The following is an 18,901-nucleotide window of genomic DNA, read 5'->3' on the forward strand; positions in this document are numbered from 1 at the left end:
TGCTCTGCACATAGTAAGCGCTCAATAAATACGATTGATGATGATGATGATGGAAGTGGGGAACACATTCTGGAACCAATTCCCTGGAGTTTCATGCTCTGTGTATGTTATTCTTAACAGGGTGATAATTTCATTTTCAGAGGTAAGTCATTTTGGTACTGAGACACGGGGTGATGCAGAATGTGTTCTCAAATCGCGTATTCTTTGCTTTCCCGATTCTCAAGGACTCTGCTGATTCACACCAATGGATGAGAAGCAGGATGGCCTACTGGAAAGAGTACAGGCCTGGGAATCAGAGGACCTGGGTTCAAATCTTGACTCTGCCAATCGCTTGCTGTGTGACCTTCAGCAAGTCACTTGTCTGCCCTGGGCTTCAGTTTCCTCAACTGCAAAATGGGGGTTAAATCCTACTTGGACTGTGAACTCCATGTGGGACAGGGACTGTGTCCAATGAAATAAACTTGTATCTCCCCCAGTGTTTAGAATGGTGCTCGGCCCATGATACGCGCTTAACAAATACCATTTAAAAAACAGATTCTAAGCAAGAAGGGGGCATCTCAGAGGCTGTAATACCCTAAAAGTGGGAGATAATTTCTACGCACGGGAGGGGAATCTCAGAGGATGCCTAAAAGCGGGGATAGATTGTGGGACCAATTCCCTAGGAGTTCCACGCTCTGTGTATATTATTCCTTACAGGGTGATCATTTCCTTTTTGGAGGTCAGTCGTCTTTGTACTGGAACATAGTAAGTACTTAACAAATGCCCTAAAAAAATGAGGCTGCTGATATCCTTTTTGGAGGCGTCATTTTTGTACTGGAACGTAGTAAATACTTAACAAATACCCTAAAAAAAAAATGAGGCTGATGATAAAAATGAATATGAAGTAGGATTGTTCCTCAGGGGCTAACTGGTAGAATGTTTGTGGGCTCAGCTGATTCAGAATAATGGCACAATTATCTGGAAAAGGGTGGAAAAATGCCAGGGACCTCTTGACTCAGCCACGGAAGAGGCAGCCCGGCAAGTGAAATCTCTAGTGTGGTGCGGGCGGAAAGATCTCGGGCTTGGGAGTCAGAGGTCGCGGGTTCTCCTCCCGGCTGTGTGACTTTGGGCAAGTCGCTTCACGGCTCGGTGCCTCAGTTTCCTCATCCCTCCATGATTGGCTCAGTGGAAAGAGCCCGGGCTTTGGAGTCAGAGGTCATGGGTTCAAACCCCGGCTCTGCCAATTGTCAGCTGGGTGACTTTGGGCAAGTCACTTAATCAATCAATCGTATTTATTGAGCGCTTACTATGTGCAGAGCACTGTACTAAGCGCTTGGGAAGTACAAGTTGGCAACACATAGAGACAGTCCCTACCCAACAGTGGGCTCACAGTCTAAAAGGGGGAGACAGAGAACAAAACCAAACATACCAACAAAATAAAATAAATAGGATAGAAATGTACAAGTAAAATAAATAAATAAATAGAGTAATAAATATGTGCAACCATATATACATATATACAGGTGCTGTGGGGAAGGGAAGGAGGTAAGGTGGGGATGGAGGTAAGACTTAACTTCTCTGTGCCTCAGTTACCCTATCTGTAAAATGGGAATTAAGACAAATTGTTGCCAATTTGTACTTCCCAAGCGCTTAGTACAGTGCTCTGCACATAGTAAGCGCTCAATAAATACGATTGATGATGACAATGATGAAGACTGTGAGCCTCACGTGGGACAACCTGATCAACTTGTATCTACCCCAGCGCTTAGAACAGTGCTTTGCACATAGTAAGCGCTTAACAAATACCAACATTATTATTATTATTATTATTAATGGCATTTGTTAAGTGCGCACTATGTGCCAAGCACTGTGTTAAGCACTGGGACAGATATAAGATAATCAGGTTGGATGTAGTCCTTGCCCCGCAAGGGATACCTATCGAAAGGGAAGGGACATCGGGAAGCAGCAGAGTCTAGTGGAAAGAGCATGAGTTTGGGAGTGAGAGGACCTAGGTTCTAATCCTGACCCTGTCTCTTGCCTGCTGTGAGACCTTGGGCAAGTTACTCAACATCTCTGTGCCTCAGTTACCTCATCTCTAAAATGGGGATTAAGACTGTCAGCCCTACATGGGATATGGACTATGTCCAACCTTCTCCCTTCCCCAGTGCTTCGTACAGTGCCTGGCACATAGTGAGCACTTAACAAATGCCATTAAAAAAGAATTCCCACTTTGCTGATGAGGAAACTGAGACTCCGAGCCCCACGTGGCACAACCTGATTACCTTGTATCTACCCCAGCGCTTAGAATAATAACGATGGCATTTAAGCGCTTACTATGTGCCAAGCCCTGTTCTAAGCACTGGCCATACAACGTAATCAGTTTGTCTCATGTGGGGCTCACGGTATTAATTCCCATTTTACAGATGAGGGAACTGAGGCACAGGTAAGTGAAGTGACTTGCCCAAAATCACACAAGTGGCAGAGCAGGGATTAGAACCCACAACCTCTGACTCCCAAGCCCGTGCTCTTTCCACGGAGCCACGCTGCTTCTCACGCTTAGACCAGTGCTTGGCACATAGTAAGCGCTTAGGGAAGCAGCGTGGCTCTGTGGAGAGAACCCGGGCTTGGGAGTCAATGGTCATGGGTTCTAATCCCGGCTCTGCCACTTGTCAGCTGTGTGATTTTGGGCAAGTCACTTGATTTATCTGGGCCTCAGTGACCTCATCTGTCAAATGGGGATGAAGACTGTGAGCCCCCCGTGGGACAACCTGATCACCTTGTAACCTCCCCAGCGATTTATTACTCTATTTATTTATTTATTTTACTTGTACATATCTATTCTATTTATTTTATTTTGTTAGTATGTTTAGTATGTTTGTTTTTTTTTTTCTCTGTCTCCCCCTTTTAGACTGTGAGCCCAATGTTGGGTAGGGACTGTCTCTATATGTTGCCAATTTGTACTTCCCAAGCGCTTAGTACAGTGCTCTGCACATAGTAAGCGCTCAATAAATATGATTGATTGATTGATTGATTGATCACCTTGTATTCATTCATTGATTCATTCATTCAATTGTATTGAGCGCTTACTGTGTGCAGAGCACTGTACTAAGTGCTTGGGAAGTACAAGTTGGCAACATATAGAGACGGTCCCTACCCAACAGTGGGCTTATATCCCCCCCAGCGCTTAGAACAGTGCTTTGCACATAGTATTCATTCATTCATTCAATCGTATTTATTGAGCGCTTACTGTGTGCAGAGCACTGTACTAAGCGCTTGGGAAGTACAAGTTGGCAACATCTAGAGACAGTCCCTACCCAACAGTGGGCTTACAGTCTAGAAGGGGGAGATGGACAACAAAACATATAAACCAACTAAAATAAATAGAATAAATATGTACAAGTAAAATAGAGTAATAAATATGTACAAATATATATACAGGTAGCGCTTAGTACAGTGCTCTGCACACAGTAAACGCTCAATAAATAGGGAAGCAGCGTGGCTCAGTGGAAAGAGCCCGGGCTTTGGAGTCAGAGATCATAGGTTCAAATCCCGGCTCCGCCAACTGTCAGCTGTGTGACTTTGGGCAAGTCACTTAACTTATCTGTGCCTCGGTTCCCCCATCTGTAAAATGGGGATTGACTGTGAGCCCTCCGTGGGACAACCTGATCACCTTGTAACCTCCCCAGCGCTTAGAACAGTGCTTTGCCCGTAGTAAGCGCTTGATAAATGCCATTAAAAAATAAAATAAAATAAATACGATTGAATGACTTGAATGAATGAATAGGAAGCACTTAACTATTATTAACTTTCCTCCTTTCAAAGCCCTACTGAGAACTCACCTCCTCCAGGAGGCCTTCCCAGAGTGAACTGTGACTAGACTGTGAGCCCGCTGTGGGGTAGGGACCGTCTCTATATGTTGCCAACTTGGCCTTCCCAAGCGCTTAGTACAGTGCTCTGCACACAGTAAGCGCTCATGAATGAATGAACTTGTACGTATTTATTACTCTATTTGTACCTATTTATTCTATTTATTTTATTTTGTTAATATGTTTTGTTCTCCGTCTGTCTCCCCCTTCTAGACTGTGAGCCCACTGTTGGGTAGGGACCGGCTCTAGATGTTGCCAACTTGGCCTTCCCAAGCGCTCAGTACAGTGCTCTGCATGCAGTAAGCGCTCAATAAATACGATTGAATGAACTTGTACTTCCCAAGCGCTTAGTACAGTGCTCTGTACTTAGTAAGCGCTCAATAAATACTTTTGAATGAATTAACTATTATTAGCCCCCTCCTTCCTCTCCCCCTCCTTCCCCTCCCCATCCCCCCGGCCTTACCTCCTTCCCTTCCCCACAGCACCTGTATATATGTTTGTACGTATTTATTACTCTATTTATTTAACTTGTTCATATTCTATTTATTTTGTTAATTTGTTTTGTTCTCTGTCTCCCCCTTCTAGACTGCGAGCCCACCGTTGGGCAGGGACCGTCTCTAGATGTTGCCAACTTGGACTTCCCAAGGGCTTAGTCCAGTGCTCTGCACACAGTAAGCGCTCAATAAATACGATTGAATGAATGAATATGTATATATGTTTGTACGTATTTATTACTCTAACTTGTACATATTCTATTTATTTTATTTTGTTAGTAGGTTTTGTTTTGTTCTCTGTCTGCCCCTTCTAGACTGTGAGCCCACTGTTGGGCGGGGACCGTCTCTAGATGCTGCCAACTTGGCCTTCCCAAGCGCTTAGTCCAGTGCTCTGCACACAGTAAGCGCTCAATAAATACGATTGAATGAATGAATATGTATATAGTCATATACATGTATATGTATACTCTATACAATAGAGTATAGAGATTGCTCTATTTAACTTGTACATATTCTATTTATTTTATTTTCTTTTGTTGTCTGTCTCCCCCTTCTAGACCGTGAGCCCACTGTTGGGCAGGGACCATCTCTAGATGTTGCCAGCTTGTCCTTCCCAAGCGCTTAGTCCAGTGCTCCGCACACAGTAAGCGCTCAATAAATACGATTGAACGAATGAATGAACGAACAAACACCATTATTGGAGTCTAGGGGGGTGGAGCAGACATTAATATACCGTTAAAATAGAATTTAAACAGGTTGTTTTGCTCTGTGGGCCGTTTGGGGGCTAGGGATCTGGGGCCCCTGAGAGCCGGGGTTTTGGTGTCTTTGGGTTTGTAGTCTATTTATTTTGTTAGTATGTTTTGTTTTGTCGTCTGTCTCCCCCTTCTAGCCTGTGAGCCCGCTGTTGGGTAGGGACCGCCTCTAGATGTTGCCAACTTGGACTTCCCAAGCGCTTAGTCCAGTGCTCTGCACACAGTAAGAGCTCAATAAATACGATTGAATGAATGAATGAATGACAATGGGAGGCGCCGGCCTGGGGGGGAGGGGAGTGCCTGTCCCCGGACTACAAGTCCCGGCATGCCCCGGGGGAAAGCAAATGGCGGCACGGCCTTACCCCCACGCGCCGCGTGACGTCACCGCCGATGCGCGCGCACGCCCAGGCAGCAAAGCCCCGAGCGCACGGAGGCTCCCCCCGGAGCCCCAGTGGCCTAATGGATAAGGCATTGGCCTCCTAAGCCAGGGATTGTGGGTTCGAGTCCCATCTGGGGTGCAAAGTTTTACAACTGTGTCCGGGGCGGGGGCCGTTCCAATTTTGGCGGGGGGAAGCAGGGGCTGCTCCGCTCCGGCCGATGCCCCCAGTTTCCCCCGGAAAAGGTGGCCCCTCCGGGTCGGGAGGGGGACCGCTCGCCACCGTGCCCTTCCCGAGGGCCTGGTCGATCGGCGCGCGCCTGATCGATTGCTCTGGGCTGGGTGGGGGGAGGCCGGGCGCGGGGCGGGCTCCCATTGGCTGGCGGCGGGGGCGGGGAGGTCTCCTATTGGCTGGCGGCGGTGGCGGGGCGGACTCCCACCGGGACGGAGTGGGCTCCCATTGGCTGGCAGCAGGGCGGGGTAGGCTCCCATTGGCTGGGGTGGGGCGGGCTCGTATCGGCATGCGGCGGGGCGCACTCCCCCTGGGGCGGGCTCCCATTGGCCGGCGGCGGGGGCGGGGCGGTCTCCTATTGGCCGGCGGCGGGGGCGGGGCGGTCTCCTATTGGCCGGTGGCGGGGCGGACTCCCACCGGGACGGGGTGGGCTCCCATTGGCTGGCAGCAGGGCGGGGTAGGCTCCCATTGGCTGGGGTGGGGCGGGCTCGTATCGGCATGCAGCGGGGCGCACCCCCCCTGGGGCGGGCTCCCATTGGCCGGCGGCAGGGGCGGGGCGGCCTCCTATTGGCTGGCTCTGAGGGCGGGGCTGGCTCCTATTGGCTGGCGGCGGGGCGGACTCCCACCGGGACGGGGTGGGCTCCCATCGGTTGGCAGTAGGGCGGGGCAGGCTCCCATTGGCCGGGGTGGGGCGGGCTCCCCCCCCCGGGGCGCGCTCCTATTGGCCGGCGGCGGGGGCGGGGAGGGCTCCTATTGGCCGGAGGCGGGGCGGACTCCCACCGGGACGGGGTGGGCTCCCATCGGCTGGCAGCAGGGCGGGGCAGGCTCCCATTGGCCGGGGCGGGGCGGGCTCCCACAGGGGCGCGCTCCGATTGGCCGGCGGCGGGGCGGGGCGAGCCCCCATTGGCTGGCGGCGTCCAGGGGGGCCCGGGCGGCGAAGATGTCGGGCTTGGGGTCCCCGGCGCGGACGTTGCGCGACCTCCTGCGGGAGCTGCGCCTGCTCGGCGAGGGCGCCGCCTATCGCGACACGGCGGCCTATCGCTACCTCGTAGGCGCCTTCCGGGCCCACCGGGTACGGACCCCCACGGCCCGCGGGGGGCGGGGCGCCCATCTCGTCCTGCCCGAGCGCTCAGTACAGTGCTCGGCCCGCCCGCAGTAAGCGCTCAGTAAATACGGATGCGCCAGGCGCTGTGCTGCAAATAATAATAATAATAATGACGGCATCTGTTAAGCGCTTACTATGCGCCAAGCACCGTTCTAAGCGCTGGAGGGGGGCGGGGGGGAATACAAGAGAAGCGCCGTGGCTCGGTGGAAAGAGCCCGGGCTTTGGAGTCGGAGGTCGTGGGTTCAAATCCCCAGTCTGCCAACTGTCAGCTGGGTGACTGGGCAAGTCACTACCTCTCTGGGCCTCAGTTCCCTCATCTGGAAAATGGGGATTGAGACTGTGAGCCCCCCGTGGGACAACCTGATCGCCTTGTAAACTCCCCAGCGCTTAGAACAGGGCTTTGCACATAGTAAGCGCTTAACAAATGCCATCATTATTATTATAAATCCCGACTCCTCCACTTGTCAGCTGGGTGACTTTGGGCTAGTCACTTCACTTCTCCGGGCCTCAGATACCTCATCTGTCAAATGGGGGTGAAGACTGTGAGCCCTCCCGTGGGACAACCTGATCGTCTTGTAACTTCCCCTGCGCTTAGAACAGTGCGTTGCACATAGTAAGCGATTAATAAATGCCATTATTACAGTAGAGTACGTATGGACAACTGTAAGCTGGTGTAGAAGAGGAAAAGAGTAGAAGCAAGGCCCTTCAAGGCCCTACTGAGAGCTCATCTCCTCCAGGAGGCCTTCCCAGACTGAGCCCCTTCCTTCCTCTCCCCCTCATCCCCCTCTCCATCCCCCCCATCTTACCTCCTTCCCTTCCCCACAGCACCTGTATATATGGATATATGGTTGTACAGATTTATTACTCTATTTTACCTGTACGTATCTATTCTATTTATTTTATTTTGTTAGTATGTTTGGTTTTGTTCTCTGTCTCCCCCTTTTAGACTGTGAGCCCACTGTTGGGTAGGGACTGTCTCTATATGTTGCCAATTTGTACTTCCCAAGCGCTTAGTACAGTGCTCTGCACATAGTAAGCGCTCAATAAATACGATTGATGATGATGATGATGATGATGATGATGAAGCAAGACTAGAGTTAGCTCTCCCACCTCCACCTCCCTCTCTCCCAAGGGCCTTAGTGGTGTCTTTCCACCAGGTTGTAGTATCCTCGATTGGAATCGTAATAGTAATAATAATAATAATGTTGGTATTTGTTAAGCACTTACTATGTGCCCAGCACTGTTCTAAGCACTGGGGTAGATCCCAGGCAGTTAGGTTGTCCCACATGGGGCTCTCAGTCTTACTCCCCATTTTACAGATGGAGTAACTGAGGCCCAGAGAAGTGAAGCGACTTGCCCAAAGTCACACAGTTGACGAGTGGCAGAGCCAGGATTAGAACCCACAACCTCTGACTTCCAAGCCTGGGCTGTTTCCACTGAGCCACGCTGCTTGTCTAATTATCTGATTATCGACTGCATTGTACTGTACTCTCCCAAACACTCAGTACAGTGCACAGCATACACCAAGTACTCAATAGAGAAGCAGCGTGGCAAAGTGGAAAGAGCCCAGGCTTTGGAGACAGAGGTCATGGGTTCAAATCCCGGCTCTGCCAACGGTCTGCTGTGTGACTTTGGGCAAGTCACCTCACTTCTCTGTGCCTCAGTTCCCTCATCTATAAAATGGGGATGAAGACAGTGAGCCCCCCGTGGGGCAACCTGATTACCTTGTAACCTCCCCAGCGCTTAGAACGGTACTTTGCACATAGTAAGCGCTTAATAAAATGCCGTTATTACTATTATTAATAATTAATTATTATATTAACAATTAATATAATATTCCTATGTGCCAAGCACTGTTGTAAGTGCCGGGGAGGATACAAGGATACACAGGGGGCTCACAGTCTTTCATTCATTCAATCATAATTATTGAGTGAGTATTATTATTATTATTATTATTAATTAATACTACTAATAATAAGCATTGTGGCCTAGTGGACAGAGCGAGGCAGAAGGACCTGTGTTTTAATCGCCCCGTCACCACTTGTCTGCTGTGACCTTGGGCAAGCCACTTTCCTGTGCCTGAGTTAAGACGGTGAGCTCCACGTGGGACAGGAACCGTGTCCAACCTGATACGCTTGTATCTACCCCGGCGCTTAGTACAGTGCCTGGCACCTAGAAAGTGCTTAATAAACACCATAAGGAAAAAAAAAAATAGATTCCATCGGCCGATGGATTGATTTATCCACGAGGGAAATCGCCCTCGTACCCCAAGGCCCGGCCCCGCCGAACAGTCTCCTGTTCATCACAGCGTGGCTCAGCGGAAAGAGCCCGGGCTTGGGACTCAGAGGGCATGGGTTCGAATCTCGGCTCCGCCGCTTGTCAGCTGGGTGACTTTGGGCGAGTCGCTTCACTTCTCTGTTACCTCCTCTGGAAAATGAAGGTGAAGACCACACAGTAAGCGCTCAATTCGGTCGTCTTTACTGAGCGCTTACTGTGTGCAGAGCACTGTACTAAGCGCTTGGGAAGTCCAAGTTGGCAACATAGAGAGACGGTCATTCATTCAATCGTATTTATTGGGCGCTTGCTGCGTGCAGAGCACTGGAAGTTGGCGACGTATAGAGACGGTCCCTGCCCGACAGCGGGCTCACAAGTGCTGGGGGCCGGGGGAGGAAGTCGGGGCGAGGCAGAGGGAGTGGGGGGGGGGTGAATCTGGGAAGGCTTCTGGGAGGCGGTGGGCCGTACTCACTCAAATACGATTGAATGAATGAAAGACCGTGGGACAACCTGATCACCTTGTATCCTCCCCGGCACTTAGTGCTGGGCATATAGGAAGCGCTTAACGGATGCCATCATTATTATTATTATTAATAATAGTAGGTTCAGGCAAATCGGTTTGGACCCAGCCCCACGTGGGCTCACTTTTTACAGAGGAGGCAACCGAGAAGTCCCCCAGGAGACGCGTGCCGGAGCCTGACCGAACCCCTTCCTTCCTCTGCCCCTCGTCCCCCTCTCCATCCCCCCATCTTACCTCCTTCCCTTCCCCACAGCACCTGTATATATGTATATATGGTTGTACATATTTATTACTCTATTATTTATTTATTCTACTTGTACATTTCTATCCTATTTATTTTGTTGGTATGTTTGGTTCTGTTCTCTGCCTCCCCCTTTTAGACTGTGAGCCCACTGTCGGGTAGGGACTGTCTCTATGCGTTGCCAGTTTGTACTTCCCAAGCGCTTAGTACAGTGCTCTGCACATAGTAAGCGCTCAATAAATACGATTGATTGATTGATTGATTGATTCCCTCCGCAGGTGACCAGCCAGAAGCTGTGCCGAGCCCAGCACGAACTGCACTTCGACGCGGCCACCTACCTCTGCCTCCTGCGCAGCGTGCGCCGACACGTAGCCCTGCACCGGGAGTTTCACGGGCGAGGGGAGCGCTCCGTCACCGAGTCCGCCGGCATGGTGGGGCTCCAGCTGCCCCGACAGCCCGGCGGGAAGGGCCGGGAACCCTAGGCCCGGGCCCCGGCCGGTCCCCCGCGGCACCGGCCCGGCCGTCTTCCCGTTACGAGGTCCTCCCCGACGGCTGCGGGGCTCCCGACGCGGCCGACCGTGTTCGTCCGAGTTGTCAGAAGGGGATCCGGCCCGCCCGTCCGAGCTTCCCGGGTGAGTCCGGCTTCCCTGGACTCTGCGGACGCGAGGAGGGCTTCGTCTGAATCCTCGGAAGGGGATCCGGCCCGCCCGTCCGAGCTTCCCGGGTGAGTCCGGCTTCCCTGGACTCTGGGGTCCGGGCGACGAGGGCTCGCCGGGAGACGCAGCCCGGGAAGGCCGGGGAACGGGGATGCCCGCGGAGTCCCCGCTCTGGCGCGCTAGGAGACCGACAAGGGGTTTGAGGAGCCCCTCGCGGGGGACCCCCCAAAGCTGATAATAAAGACGTGTCCAACATGGGAAAAGCGGAGACTGCTGAGGGGGTCGTTCCGGCGGTTTAAAGAGGCTCCGGGGGATGGAAGGGAGGATTTGGCTTTTCCGTGAGGGAGGCCGTTGTACGCGGCCGGAGGGATGGGATCGAACGGTCGGAACCGAATCGGCCGAACGAGCCTGGGAGTTGGGAAGGGGAGGTCGAGGAAGCCGTGGTCCCGGGCAGATGCCGCCTCCTGAGCCGGTTCCGGGGATTCCGGCCGCCGAGACGGGCACGCTGGCGGAGCTTCTGAGGGCCGTGAGGTGACCCGGGGCCCTGTAGGGTTAGACCCCCTTGCCCACCCCTCCGCGGTCCCTCGTGGCCACTGGGGCCTGGCCCTGGGCCCTGCCAGGGCACAGTCCTCACGGAAGTCCCGGCTCCTTCCGCCCATGTCCCGGGCAGCTCCCGTCCAGAGTCTCTCCCTCTGCCAGCCCCCGGGGTGGGCTTTGTGGCCCGGGACTCCCTCTCCCCTGTTAAAAAGGAAGTTCTGAAACTCATTTTCCCCCGAAACGCCCGGGGCGGGAGCAGGTCGTCGGCGGGGTACCGTCCCCGGGCAAGTGGGGGAGTGGGTGGGGACGGGTCCAGAGTCCACACGGGCACGGGCAGTGCCAGCCAGGGGCAGGGGGGTCCCTCGGGGGAACTTGCTTGCGGGGAGCGGCAGGTTCAAGCGATCGCCTGCTCATAAAACCTGCCGTGGCCGCCGGCCCCAAGCCGGGCGGCGGGAGGCGAGGGATCCGGATGGCCCGGGCTGAACTGGTAGGCCCTTGTGGCTGGCATTTTATTCCCCTGGCAGGGGCTGCAGGGACAGCCTAGGACCCTCCCTCACCCCGCTGCCGCGTAGCTCAGTTAACTCATCTGTAAAACGGGGATCAAGGCTGCAGTGGGCCTCCGTTAGCTCATCTGTAAAATGGGGATCAAGGCTGTGAGCCCACGTGGGACAACCTGATTTCCTTGTACAATAATAATAATGTTTAATCAATCCGTATTTATTGAGCGCTTACTGTGTGCAGAGCACTGGACTAAGCGCTTGGGAAGTCCAAGTTGGCAACATATAGAGACGGTCCCTACCCAACAGTGGGCTCGCAGTCTGAAAGGGGGAGAATAATAATAATGATGATGGCATTTGTTAAGTGCTTACTATGTGCAAAGCACTGTTCTAAGCGCTGGGGGAGATCCAGGGTATCAGGTTGTCCCCCGTGGGGCTCACAGTCTTAATCATTCATTCATTCAATCGTATTTATTGAGCGCTTACTGCGTGCAGAGCACTGGACTAAGCGCTTGGGAAGTCCAAGTTGGCAACATATAGAGACAGTCCCTACCCAACGGTGGGCTCGCAGTCTAAAAGGGGGAGAATAATAATAATGATGATGGCATTTGTTAAGCGCTTACTATGTGCAAAGCACTGTTCTAAGCGCTGGGAGAGATCCAGGGTATCAGGTTGTCCCCCGTGGGGCTCACAGTCTTAATCATTCATTCATTCAATCATATTTATTGAGCGCTTACTGCGTGCAGAGCATTGGACTAAGCGCTTGGGAAGTCCAAGTTGGCAACATATAGAGACGGTCCCTACCCAACAGTGGGCTCGCAGTCTGAATGGGGGAGAATAATAATAATAATGATGGCATTTGTTAAGCGCTTACTATGTGCCAAGCACTGTTCTAAGCGCTGGGGGAGATACGGTATCAGGTTGTCCCCCGTGGGGCTCACAGTCTTAATCATTCATTCATTCAGTTGTATTTATTGAGCGCTTACTGTGTGCAGAGCACTGGACTAAGCGCTTGGGAAGTCCAAGTTGGCAACATAGACGGTCCCTACCCAACAGCGGGCTCACAGGCTAGAAGGGGGAGACAGACAACAAAACAAAACATATTAACAAAATAAATAGAATAAATATGTACAAGTAAACTAAATAGAGTAATAAAAATACGTACAAACATATATACAGGTGCTGTGGGGAGGGGATGGAGATAAGGTTGGGGGGAAGGGGAGAGGAAGGAGGGGGCTCAGTCTGGGAAGGCTTCCTAAATCCCCATTTTACAGATGAGGCTCAGAGAAGTTAAGTGGCTTGCCCAAGGTCACCCAGCAGACATGTGGCGGAGCTGGGATTCGAACCCATGACCTCTGACTCCCAAGCCCGGGCTCTTTCCACTGAGCCATACAGCTATCCAACGGTTGGAACAGTGCTTCACACATAATAATAATGATGGCATTTATTAAGCGCTTACTATGTGCAGAGCACTGTTCTAAGCGCTGGGGGGATACAAGATGATCAAGTTGTCCCACGTGGGGCTCACAGTCTTAATCCCCGTTTTACAGATGAGGGAACTGAGGCGCAGAGAAGTTAAGTGACGTGCCGAAGGTCACACAGCAGACGTGGTGGAGTCGGGATTCAAACCCATGACTTCTGACTCCAAAGCCCGGGCTCTTTCCACTGAGCCACACCGCTTCACATAGTAAGCGCTTAACAAACACCATCCTTATTAAATGTACCCGCTGCCAGCCCCCACCCTCCGAGGGGAGATTGCCCCAGCTAGTTCCAGCAGTAGTAGTAACGGTGTTTATTAAGCGCTCACTTCGTGCCGAGCGCTGTTTTAAAAGCTGGAAGAGAATTCACAGGCGGGAATTAGACCCGCACCCTGTTCCTCGGGGGAGCTCACGACCCAAGAGTATAAATGGGAAGAAGGGAATGGAGACGGATACATCAGGGATGACGAAACATCACGCAGAGAAATACCAAATAATAATTTTGGTATTTGTTAAGCGCTTACTATGTGCCAAGCACTGTTCTAAGCGCTGGGGAGGATACAAGGTGATGAGATTGTCCCACGTGGGGCTCACCATCTTAATCCCCATTTGACAGATGAGGTAACTGAGGCCCAGAGAAGTGAAGTGACTTGCCCAAAGTCACCCAGCTGGCAAGTGGCGGAGTGGGGATTTGAGCCCATGACCTCTGACTCCAAATAATAATAATAATAATAGTGGCATTTATTAAGCACTTACTATGTGCAATGCACTGTTCTAAGCACTGGGGAGGTTACAGGGTGATCAGGTTGTCCCACGGGGGGCTCACAGTCTTCATCCCCATTTTACAGATGAGATCACTGAGGCTCAGAGAAGTGAAGTGACTTGCCCAAAGTCACAGAGCTGACAGTGGCAGAGCCGGGATTTGAACCCATGACCTCTGACTCCAAAGCCCGGGCTCTTTCCACTGTGCCACGCTGCTTCTCCAAGTAGGATGCCATCGCTAGAGGAGAATTTGCGGCCGCACCTGTACCTTCAGTCGTCCCGAGGATTTGTGGAGGCCTCAGGCTGTGAGCGTCTCTCTCTCTTTCCCCCCGGGGATGGTGGAAGGCAGGCCTGGATGGAGCCTCCCGGGAAAGGCGGAGTGGCCGGTGGCGACCTTCGAGGGCACGCGGTAGCCACTTTCGTCCCCAGCTTGGCGTCCAGGGAGTAGGCGGGGAGCGGGCTGGGACCAGAGAGCCCGTCGCCCATCGGGTGGCCTGCTCCCTCCATTCTGGGGTGCGGGTGGGCCGCGGGAGGAGCTGAAGGAGCTTTTTGCCCAGAAACGCTCTGGGCATGTTACTCCCCTCCTCAAAAACCTCCAGTGGCTACCGATCAATCTGCGCATCAGGCAGAAACTCCTCACCCTGGACTTCAAGGCTCTGCATCACCTCACCCCCTCCTACCTCACCTCCCTTCTCTCCTTCTCCAGCCCAGCCCACACCCTCCGCTCCTCTGCCGCTAATCTCCTCCTCTTACTTCGTTCTCGCCTGTCCCGACATCGACCCCCGGCCCACGTCATCCCCCGGGCCTGGAATGCCCCCAATCCCTCTGCCCCTCCGCCAAGCTCGCTCTCTTCCTCCCTTCAAGGCCCCACTGAGAGCTCACCTCCTCCAGGAGGCCTTCCCAGACTGAGCCCCTTCCTTCCTCTCCCCCTCGTCCCCCTCTCCATCCACCCCATCTTACCTCCTTCCCTTCCCCACAGCACCTGTATATATGTTTGTACATATTTTTTACTCTTTATTTTACTTGTACATATCTATTCTATTTATTTTATTTTGTTAGTACGTTTGGTTTTGTTCCCTGTCTCCCCCTTTTAGACTGTGAGCCCACTGTTGGGTAGGGACTGTCTCTATATGTTGCCAACTTGGACTTCCCAAGCACTTAGTCCAGTGCTCTGCACACAGTAAGCGCTCAATAAATACGATTGATGATGATGATGAAGGATCCCTGGAGGCAGGCGCCCACCAAGGGGTCCGGCGGCGGAGCGGATGGAGCGGAGAGGGAAGACGTCTAAGCGGTGAGGCCGGGTCAGCCGGAGAGCTGGCGTCAGCGGACGGACACCCTCCGCCTCATCACAGGAGGCTTGGAAAACCGACCCCCCCTCCGCCACCCCTGGAACCCAAGATCAATAAGCGCCCAGGCCCCACGAGGAAAGGAAAGTCCATCAATGTTTATTAAGTACAGCACAGACACAGGACACGTACAGAAGGGCCACGTCCCCAGTGACTAGAAGGAGGTACAGACACCAAATCGGCCGAGGCTCCCTATCCCCAACCCCCGCGGGCCCAGACTGGACGCGCCATCCGTCCCCGAGACAACCGGAGGACGGCGGGATCAAGGCCCGGGCCGGCAGAGCGGGGGCCGCGGCCGGAGCGCCGCTCTAACCGCCCAGTCCGGCACCGCGAGCGGCCGAGGAGCCGTCCCGCAGTTCAAATTTCACTCATTCGCTCAGTCGTATTTATTGAGCGCTTACTGTGTGCAGAGCACTGGACTAAGCGCTTGGGAAGTCCAAGCCGGCAACGTACAGAGACGGTCCCTACCCAACGGCGGGCTCACAGTCTAGAAGGACTGTGAAATTTCAAATGGAATTTGAATTCAAATGACTTTCAAATGGAAATTCCCGGGGAGCAGCGGGGCCTGGACGCTCTGAGGCAGAAAGCACCTTAAATGCACACGGGCGCACACACACACACACACACACTCATGCTCCCCCTCCACACGTTTTTTACTAAAATAATACAAATCGGGAGATGGGAGTATTTACAAAACCCCATGGCTGGTACAGTACATCGTTTTTAAGACACACTAAATGCTACAATCTTTCAGGTCCTGAGATTATTCCAGAAATCAACTCCAAGCTTCCCGTCAGCAGCCCGCTGCCCAGTCGTGCCCCGTCCCTGGGGCGGCCCCCTGCCCCACCGGGGGTTCAGGCTCTTCCCGCGAGTGGAAGCGAAGCCCAGTGGGAGCAAACGGCGGACGATGGTGGAGGGAGGCGACAGCCCAGAGGCGGAGAGGGCATCGCTCCGTCTTTTTGCCAGCCGTGGCCATTTCCCCCGCTTTGGATTTGGCGAGGAAGCGGCGGTGGGAGCGGCCTGCTACTCGGATGGGGGCGGGGGTCATGGGTCCTCACCCCGGCTCTGCCATTTTGCTGTGTGACCTTGGGCAAGTCGCTTCACTGGGCCTCGGCGACCTCGTCTGTAAAACGGGGGTTGAGACCGTGAGCCCCGCATGGGACGGGAACTCTGTCCAGCCTGATTCGCCTGTATCAATCCAGCGCTTAGTACCGGCACATAGTAAGGGCTTAACAAATATCATCGTCACTATTAGGTCAGCGGACGTCGGGCGGCGACGGCCCTTTCCCTGAGAAGAGGCGGGAGTTGGCGGGGCGGGGGGTCCGCCGATGCTGACCTGCCAGCCGCACGCCAGCGGCCCTTCCCGAGGGAGTTCTCGGCGAGGGACATCTCGGCCGGGAACGGGAAGGTGGAAACGTCAGAGGGGCAGCGGAGCTCCTGGTGACCACCCCCCTGGGGACAGTCCCCTCCCAACGTCCGCACCTCCCAATCGATGCCCGGCCTCGGTTCGCCCGCACGGACGGGCCTCCTCCCGCCAGGCACCTCGTATTCCCGGCCCCGGGGAACACCGATCCGACCCCAGAGCGGCCAAACGGTTACAACAGGTCAGAATCCGGACATCCAGCTGGGCCACTCCCGGGCCACCATCACAGAGCGGGGGAGGATTCGGTCCCCCGGCCGTCCGGCCAGCAGGGAGAAGGAGAGGGCTCCCCGGGGCCCTGCGCTGGCCAGGAGGATCACCATCCCTTCGATGCTCTGCAAGAGCAGAGGCCCAGTCAGCCCCAGCCCGATGGGACGCCTCTATGTGAACCACTGCATCTGCTAAGTGCTCGCTATGGGCCGAGCACCGTGCTAAGCGCCGAGGCAGGTATAATGCAACCAGATGTCGTTCCGGCCGTAGTTCCGGCCTGCCAACGGATCCTGTCTGGCTTTTTTCCTAAGCAATACACTGGCCGATCCAGAATCACCCCAGAAGACTCTTCAATTAAACAGTTCCGGGCAAGGGAGAACTATAAAAGCCTGGAAGGAGCGGAAGCGATTAAATGCAGTGAACAAATTCATCATTCTAGGCTGCAGACTGTAAGCTCGCCGTGGGCAACGGACAGGGCAACCAACTCTGTCGCACTGGACTCTCCCGAGTGCTTATCCAGTGCTCGGCACACAGCAGGCGCCCAAAAAATAGATTTGATTATGGGATAGTAGGGAAAAAAAAAAAGACATCTGATTTCATTATCGTTTCCACCATTTGTCCCTTAATCCAACTTAGCTACATTAAATACAGATGCTTGACCAAAAAAGCATCATCTGATCTACTATGAGCACTGAATGTGGGTGTCCCATAGCATGGTACTTTGGGGGCAAACACCCTCTGGGAAAAGCCAGCTCCAAGCGGAGCGGGCTGGCAGAGGGGCGGGGAAAGGAATGTTCAGTGGAGGGAAAGATGGGGGAAAAGAGAGGTGGGAGAGAGAAATCGAGGAAGAGAGAGGGAAAGAGGGACAGAGTCCCTTCCCTTAGTTTCCGCTCTGAGACTCACCGGGAGAAGGGAAGGGAGAACTGGGGAGTCCGTTCCATAAACGGAAACGGAACCAATTATTCCCAGCCTCCTGGCTCGGTTCTGCCCAAACTGTGCCCTCCGATCGGCAGGATAGGATCAGTATCACAACCCCAAGCTACTTCATGACACAATACCAGTTCTGCACCAGTGAAAGGGTTTGCATTTTGCCTTTAATACAAAGTTCACATTTCAGCGTGGACAAAACACAGAGTAGCTCTCTCTTGCTTTTCTGTCTTTTTTCTCTCCAAGAACACACATTCAACAAAATTTCTGCGCCTCATTTCTTTGGGTAGAAGTCTAACATCTGTTATTTTGGGGGCGGGGGGGGGCGAGAGGGAGGAGGTGTACATTAATACTGGGGGAAACAGAAAGAGTACATTAATCTGCATAGTTGATATTAGTGACGACTAATTAAACTAAGGCCTTATCTGGAACGAACAACCACAGCAACAACCACAGAGAGATAACACGTCCTTAGTGGCGGAGACTAATTGGTCCTGTCAAGCTGTGTCCCTGCCCCGTCTGGGGTGGACGGCAGATTTCTTCCCGCTGGCCTGAGCCCGACCCCGCGACGGGAAATACCTGGGGCCACCAGAACCGGCTTCCCGGCTAGTTCCCCGCCGCCCGATCCACCCCGTCCGCCGGCCGCTGTTCCGTCAACTCGGTAGGGAGGGGTGGACGAAGAACGGCCCCGCTCTCTCCTTGGATGACTTGGCATGAAGATTCTTCTCTGAAACCAGTCTGACTTTGAAAGAGAAAAATCATCCCCCCGGGAATGGCTGAAGAAGCACCCTGCTCAGCGTCCGGCCTAAAATTCGCCCCTCTGGGCTAGGTCTCGAGCGGAGGAGAAGGGGACGCGACCCAGGCCACTCCCAGAACAGACCTTTCGGTTTACGCCTGGAATCACTGCTTCCCGACGGGGCGCGTCACGGAAGCAGAGGCCCCCAGGTAGCCGGGAAGAGGGCCGGAGGAACGGGAGGAGATGCAGGCTGTACGGCAAACAAAATCCCGGACCTCGGAAAGCGCGGTAGCTAGTCTGTGCCGGGGCACGGCCTGCCGGACCGAATGGTTACGCGTCCAAGGGGTGTCACCGAGGTCTGACCGAGGTGAAAGGAAAAGGGAGACGTGGCCCTCGTTCAAGACGAGCCCTGCATTGATTACTTTGTATCACCCCAGCGCTTAGAACAGTGCTTTGCACATAGTAAGCGCTTAATAAATGCCGTCATTAT

At 53.6% G+C, this 18,901-nt stretch overlaps 1 protein-coding gene and 1 non-coding gene across 2 annotated transcripts; both read left to right on the top strand.

Moving 5' to 3' along the window:
• Positions 1-5,536: 5,536 nt before the first annotated feature.
• On the top strand, positions 5,537-5,609 carry TRNAR-CCU. Its single transcript has one exon. It is a non-coding gene; the product is annotated as a tRNA-Arg (tRNA).
• Positions 5,610-6,631: 1,022 nt separating this feature from the next.
• Positions 6,632-10,758, top strand: FMC1 (formation of mitochondrial complex V assembly factor 1 homolog). Its single transcript, XM_038754496.1, has 2 exons — positions 6,632-6,771; positions 10,118-10,758. Exons 1-2 carry the CDS (start codon positions 6,640-6,642, stop codon positions 10,319-10,321), a joined length of 336 nt encoding a protein of 111 aa, XP_038610424.1. The 5' UTR covers positions 6,632-6,639; the 3' UTR covers positions 10,322-10,758.
• The last annotated feature ends 8,143 nt before the right edge of the window (positions 10,759-18,901 follow it).

Source organism: Tachyglossus aculeatus, chromosome 11 (assembly GCF_015852505.1).
Source record: "Tachyglossus aculeatus isolate mTacAcu1 chromosome 11, mTacAcu1.pri, whole genome shotgun sequence".
In the NCBI taxonomy this organism is placed as follows: Eukaryota; Metazoa; Chordata; class Mammalia; order Monotremata; family Tachyglossidae; genus Tachyglossus; species Tachyglossus aculeatus.

Bases quoted from the DNA above. Each gene is read 5' to 3' on its own strand.
- FMC1 (XM_038754496.1), top strand. From the start codon at position 6,640: ATGTCGGGCTTGGGGTCCCCGGCGCGGACGTTGCGCGACCTCCTGCGG. The intron at 6,772-10,117 runs GTACGGACCCCC...TTCCCTCCGCAG, and splicing joins GCGCCTTCCGGGCCCACCGG to GTGACCAGCCAGAAGCTGTG.